Source organism: Trichoderma reesei, assembly GCF_000167675.1.
Source record: "Trichoderma reesei QM6a unplaced genomic scaffold TRIREscaffold_1, whole genome shotgun sequence".
In the NCBI taxonomy this organism is placed as follows: domain Eukaryota; kingdom Fungi; phylum Ascomycota; class Sordariomycetes; order Hypocreales; family Hypocreaceae; genus Trichoderma; species Trichoderma reesei.
In genome coordinates this window covers 719,615-726,268 of record NW_006711148.1, presented here as the reverse complement: position 1 = coordinate 726,268, position 6,654 = coordinate 719,615, and the positions used below count along the sequence as shown (strand labels likewise).

Sequence of the window (6,654 nt, the reverse complement as noted above, 5' to 3'; positions counted from 1 at the left end):
GCGACAACAACAATAACAACAACAACAACACAACACTCTTCTGTACGACTACGATATATGATCTTCTTCCATCATCTCTCTTCGGCATTTAGCGACTGGCATGGGCTTTGGGTATTTGGCACGGCGTTTCTGATCTGGTTCTTTTCTACATGATACCCCCGATAAGGGAAAATATAAAAAGGCACACGGCGTTTATCTTGTTTTACAGCTTTTTCATTTGTTCAATATACACCACACTAGAGATTCACAGCTCACTGTCTTTTCTTTGCGTTCTTCTTACAAATGTCATGGCAATGCGATGGACGGGAATGGGTACATGGGTACAACGCACTTGGTGGGCCGCTCCCTGGAACTGGTCTTCCCTTTGGTCGAGTGGAGCCACGAGTTTAGCAGCATGGGAACGAAAAAAAAAATTCGTTCCAAATGACAAGAATACAATAACAATTACTGTCACAAAACTCATCTACTATTACTTTTTCCAAAATCGTGTGCATTGGTGAAATGGCTTGTTCGATCTTCCCTTGGCCGTGACTGTTGTGTGACCCGTGGTGGATGACTTGACAGAACTGACCTCCCCTAAAAAAAGCCGGAATTTGGTACAATTTCCTGTTTCGGCAACCGTGGACGGTTGACAAAGTCCGAGAGCCCGCGGCAATGGCGGATGGGCCGAGCGGCACATTCTAGGCACTACGAGTAGTACCACCTTACCTTGCCTTCTCTTACCTGACCTGACCTTACAGCCAAGCAGCCACGTTCAAAGCTATGTAAGCTACCTGTATGTATGTATTACTGCTCGGACGAAGCGGCATCGGTGGGAAGTGACACGCCGATAAGCCAAGCCCCCAACCAGAGCGCAGCGCCGGGGCGCGAGCGAAGTCCTTGTCCTTGTCCTGTCAGGTACGTACCCACGATTTGCATTTCAAATCCTCGCCAGGTCAGATGAGACGGGAAGCGGACGAGGAGTTGCGGCTCCGGCAATGCGGAGTGGTACGTACCTTGATACTCTGCGCTCTTCCACCCTCGAAGTTGCGACAAGATCAACTGGGCATCTTTTCGAATGATTTTGATTGATAATGCTTTTCTGGTGTTAGGCGTTATGCTAAGTTTGACTCGTATGATATTGTATCAAGGGAATTGACGAGAAGAGCCGACAAGAAGCTAGAAAAAAAAAAATATCGACGGAAGACTTAGCAAAAGGGATCCGCAATATCCGCCTCGGTATCCCAGCCAAAGAGACAGAAGAAAAGACAACAGCCGGAGCTTGTCAAACAAACAAGCGTGGAGAAGAAGAAAAAAAAAAAAAATGCAGAGAAAAATCAGGTCAATAGGCTCTCCATATTGATGTCCAAGTGGGCGGTCTCGATCTGCCCAAGTGGGCATTTCTACTCGTACTCTTTCTACCTTAAAGTTGTTCGGGCGTTCGGGTCCCTAAGAAAACGAGGGTCCCGTGGACACCTCACTCACTCACAGAGGAGCAAAAAATGGAGTCCCACAAGGAAGGGCCCGGGATACGCACGACTCAGCATCTCCGATGGCTACCATTACAAACGATTGAGGCGATGCAAAGATTCGAAAAGAAAAAAAATTTGCTGCAGCGGCGATTGCAGTAGTAGTCCTGTTTATTTTTTCTTCTTCCTTTTGAAAAAGACAGGGGAAAGGAGGCAAGATGATAAAAGCTATGAGGATAACAGTATCCGCTTAAGGTACCTATGTAGGAAAGAATGGGACACACTCGGGGGGGCGTGTACAGGAAGTTTTTCACGATGCGTTGGCCTTCTCTCTGAACTGAACGGACCAGGGGGGGGAGCAGGGACATGCAAGATGGAAGAGAGGAAAATCATAGCCGTGATGTGTGTGTGTTTTGCAATGCCGACGAGATCCTCCCCAGATCCTTTCTTTTCGCCAACCATGCTGTTGATGCCCGTCCCGCCCCCCTTCCCCCCCCCCTCTTCTTGCGACAATACGCCACCCCCTTGCTTAACTCTCGCCGCAAGCAAAAGACAAAAACAGGGAAGACGAGGCGGAATGAAAAGAGACCCTGCGACGTCGATTCGCCAAAACATAACCATAACGGCAGGGAAAAAGGATTCGCGATATTGAGCTGGCAGAGGCTGATTCGTCAGCCGGTGGAGGGCCGTCGGGGGTTGTACTGTACTGTAAGTTGGGCATAACGGCCCAATGATCAAGCGCGCATGAATCACGAAAAGCCGGGACATGGGGTGGTGGCTTCTGCCGCTTTTCCCAAGGGATCGCATGGAGACGAAGAAAGGTGGGAAGCCGGTGTGTAGAGTTTCTTGATGCAGTGTCCGATGCTTGCTTGTTGAGGTAATCTCGGCATCCGCAGACTGCATAATGGACGGGTTCCTGCTACAGCCCGTCATACAGACACACACTCATCTATTCACCTGTGCTTGTGATGTACGGACGGAGTGGAAATCCTTTGGCTCCCTTGACCGAATCTTGGCTTACACCTTGATACCCAGCTTTTCCATCATAGGTCAACCAACGGACTTGCTTGCAACTAACAGCACATCCATCTCCAGATCGCAATCCCGCACCATGACAAAACCCGCACATGTACATAGTATCTCGCCTCTGTTTCACAAGCCCGCCGCACTCTAGATGTTCCTTACACACACAAGGGACCTGCGGAGTTGATGCCAGCGACTCAGGGAACCCCGATCGCTCTGGTGCCTTCCGGTACCTTCTCCTGCGTTTCCCCCCCCTGCCCATTCTCCTTGCCCGAGTGACCAGCGCATTCGGACATGGGCCACATGCTGCCGCGGCGATTGTTAAGCGAGAGCGTTATTATGGGGAGAAGCAGATGATAGCGAGGGTATGGGAGAGTGCATGTGGGAGATTTGTTAGGCTTCCCCCACATTCACACAAAGATCCCGCTCCGAGGGGGGGGGGAAACGGAGCATCAAACTCCATGGACCAAGATCGCACCACGGAGCGCTGAGGCTGGAGCAATAATGAGGGCATTCACAGATTAACGAACCATCAGCTTTATCAGACCATGTGTGTTTGGCGCAATCGATAGCATCAGCTATGATACCTATAGTACATTAGGCATGTGGTAGTATCCAGAAACACACACGCCCCCCCCCTTCCCCTGGGACCCTCTTCCCTCTTGTCCCCTCAAAATTGTCTGAGGTGCTACGATAATTTCTCAAATCGTCCGTGAACCGTCCTCTTTTTGGCGGTTTAGCAAACCAATGACCCCTGTCGTCTCTTGTGCCTAGCTGCCTCTGCATCGTCCAATATCTGGTGCAGTGGTGCTGCCATGATCTCCCAGCGGCCCATTTCGCAAACATGGTTCGATTTACTCCGCAATCTCCATCTGTCTGGCCTTATCACCCTTGATAAACCCGCAAAATGGGTAAAAGGCAATGTGAGCAATCCCTGCCCTACCGAGTATCATTCGTCCTCCACCATACATACTACTACTGGAACTACTCAAATCGCGGCTCCGTCGTCTGAAGGACACTTCCCGCTGGAGCGGCGCTCTCTAATACGCCCCCCATCCATCACCAATGCGTATCTCCTCCCGCCTCATACTATGTAAGGTAGGGCTGACGGGTGTGTATCTTGGCCGAGGCACCAAAGCTACGAATAGCTAGAGGAGTGGTAATACCGTGACCTCGATTCGGAAATAATGCCTAGGTATCTCGAGGCAGACTCTCAAAGTCAAAGTCCCCAAACGCTCCTCTAAGCGCCATCGCCGAGGTCAGACTGAGCTCTTTCCCCCCCTCCGCCTCGCGCTTACTTGGCCAATTGTCGGCTTTCCGGCTCTTTGCTTGTGGTGTTGATGGCGTCCCTTGACCTCGGGAAGCTTGTTATCCTATTGGCTGCTACGAGCCGTGCTGAGGAGAGCTTCTGGGAGGGGAGATGGGAAGGGAAAGCGCCAAGAGTAATATCTTAGCGGGCTATCTTTTTGGCGATCTCTTCAGTTTGCCGTCTTGCCGTCTTCCTTTCCACTGACTAGTAGCCTTATTGCCGTGGTTGGCTTTGCTATGAAAGCTCATTAGTTCGTGCAACTTCTATATTCGGGATAGGGGGGAGGCCACCAGGAGCCCTACGAGGCTTGAAAGCTTGACGGACATAAGCTGGCTTTTCCTGGAACTTTGAGGACTACATCTCCGCACACACCCTTTATAATGCTGATTATGGAGAGATGTCAAATGGAGAGGCTCACTTCAGAGACGCAATTGCCTATTCCCTGCTGAAGCGGAGTTTGACCAGCGGATCTTGTCCGGCTTGTCGGGTTTGCGGCAGCGGGACCTGGCCGTGCAAATTCGCGCCACATGCCAGTGCTGCTTTTAGCATGTCAAGCCACAGGCCATGGCCGGAGAACTGACCCAGCACCGTCTTTTGCATACCTTAAGTCGAGGTAATGCAACTGCAGGTGGCAAACAGTCGCAAGGGGGCTTGATATTCATCAGTCTTCTAAGATACACAAATAGGTTCTGTATGAGCCGATGGACATCAAGTCCAGTTGTCAAATACCTATGGTGTAGCATCTAGCTTCAAAGGCCTATCATGAACTTCCCATAGTGCTTGGTCTCTGCTATAGCCAAGCATATAGGCGGTTGGGACCCTTTGCAAGAAATATCACCCCAAACTGACTTTTCTAATTCCTCTATATTCTTCTTCTCTAACATCTTGATCTATTTGACTTTATTGCTTTGCCCCAGTTTATGTTCTGTAATGGATGGTTTGGACCCCAAGCTGGGCCAAGAGGAAGCAATCGTGGAAAGCCTCGATGCGTTATTGCTTCTCGGAAAGAACCATTGCTTCAATTCTCTTCTTGAATCTGAGCGGCACTAAGAATAGCGCGGCTCCGATAAACATGCACCCAGAGAAAATTTGAACGTCCAGGTAGACGGGGGCCTGCGGTCGTCGAAGTCCCAACGCCATGGCCTCGGCAACTATACTCAATCAGCATCATATTCAACGAGTATCTTGAACAGTAGACCTACAAGCCGAGGGGACAGCAGAAATTGTCCAGACTATGGACAGTGCCGAAGGGAGGAGCTTCATTCCGAAAGCATCCGCCAACATGGGTCCGACCATCTGTGTGAGAGCCTTGCGTTAGTCTCAGTAACAAATTGGGCGTCGAAAAAGGAAACTTACAGCCCAGCATGTACCAACCGTTGTGCCTCCGAGGATAGAAAACGCAAGCAACGCCGAGTACGATGTGCCCGATGTCCACAGACACAAACACCAAATGCCAGCCAGCAGAGTGGCCGAAATCACCATGTTGAGCCTCCCCACGCGGTCACTGAAGTAGCCCACGATAGGTCTCCCAATGGCCATCCCCAAATTAGCCAAGGCTCCCAGAACAGAACCTTGGTGGGCTGTAAGGCCAATCCGAACCGCATTGTCCGGAAGCGAGAACAAAACGCACGTATACCCAATGATGCTGAGGAACATCCACGTCGAAATGAGGAGAAGCTCCGGTCTCCTAACGAGGCCAAGATCGAAAGCGTTTTGCGTGGGCTGGATGTGCTTGTTTCGATCCTTGATCAGGATGATGCAGATAATGTTTACCGCAGCAGTGCAGATCGCCGTTATGCGAAAGGCCCATGCGACGTTAATGTTAGAAATCATGGCCTCGGTCGACAAGCTGTATATCAAACCGCCAATGCCACTCCCCGCGGCCGCAATCCCATTCGCGATGCCCTTCCTCCGGGCGAACCACTGGGGAATAATGCCAATGGTGCCAATGTACAAGAAAGAGCAGCCCCAGCCAAAGAGCAATCCCTGCGATAGGAAGAGTTGCCACGATTGCTTCGCGAAGCTCGCACCGATCAGGGCACCGGCCTCCATAACCGCACCTACGACGAGGGGAGGTTTTGTGCCGAATACGCGGGTGGCGTGCGTGACGAGGGGGGCAATGAGGAGGATCTGGGACTGGGAGAGGCCGCCGATGAAGGAGTATGCGATTTCAGAAGTTCCGGGGAAGGCGTTTGTCGAGATGTAGTGAGTGAGATAGACTCCAAAGGCCTGTATGTAAAGAACTAGTTAGAGAGTTTTCTTCAAAGCTTGACGAGGAGATGTCCCGTGATCGTTGCTGTTGCTGTTGCTGTTGCTGCTGGTGATGAGGTGCTTGGACGTACGCCATTGACTCCCCATGTGCTCGCCGTAATCATCAACTGGCACACCACACACACCCAGCCGTAGCCACCATCATGCTCATCCGGCTGCAGTTGTTCCTCAACACCGATTCCATCGAGAGTCTCTTCTGAAGCCGGAGTCTCGAGATATTCAGTCGTCTCATCATCGCTGGCACATGTCTGGAGGACCGTCATTGTTCAATAAGGGGCCAAAGAGAGAGTGGCGAAGCTTGTTCTGTGATGACCCTTGAAGGGAAATGATGACATTGCCAAAAGAGTTCATGTTGATGGTATCATGCCCATAGTTATACTATTCCTCTCCTTTTGCCCTGGATATACGTGGCAGTATGACATGCTTTTCCCTTTGTAGGCACTTCCGTACAGAAGCGAATATCAGCTCATGGCAACGCTTTCGGAAACCTCGATTCCGGTTACCATTATGCTATTAGGCCCCCTCTTATAGTTCGAAAGCAACAATCAAAGTTTTGATGCTGGTCTTCGTTTTCGTATTTTGCTTGACGGTGATATCCACAAC

The 6,654-nt window shown here is 50.7% G+C and overlaps 1 protein-coding gene across 1 annotated transcript; it reads right to left on the bottom strand.

The window, feature by feature from the left end:
- Positions 1 to 4,770: 4,770 nt before the first annotated feature.
- TRIREDRAFT_53900 (uncharacterized protein) lies at positions 4,771 to 6,314 on the bottom strand (the record flags this gene model as incomplete). The annotated part of the gene is made up of 4 exons (XM_006961124.1): positions 4,771 to 4,931; positions 4,983 to 5,076; positions 5,137 to 6,009; positions 6,177 to 6,314. 4 exons carry the CDS (start codon positions 6,312 to 6,314, stop codon positions 4,771 to 4,773), a joined length of 1,266 nt encoding a protein of 421 aa, XP_006961186.1.
- Between the last annotated feature and the right edge of the window lie 340 nt (positions 6,315 to 6,654).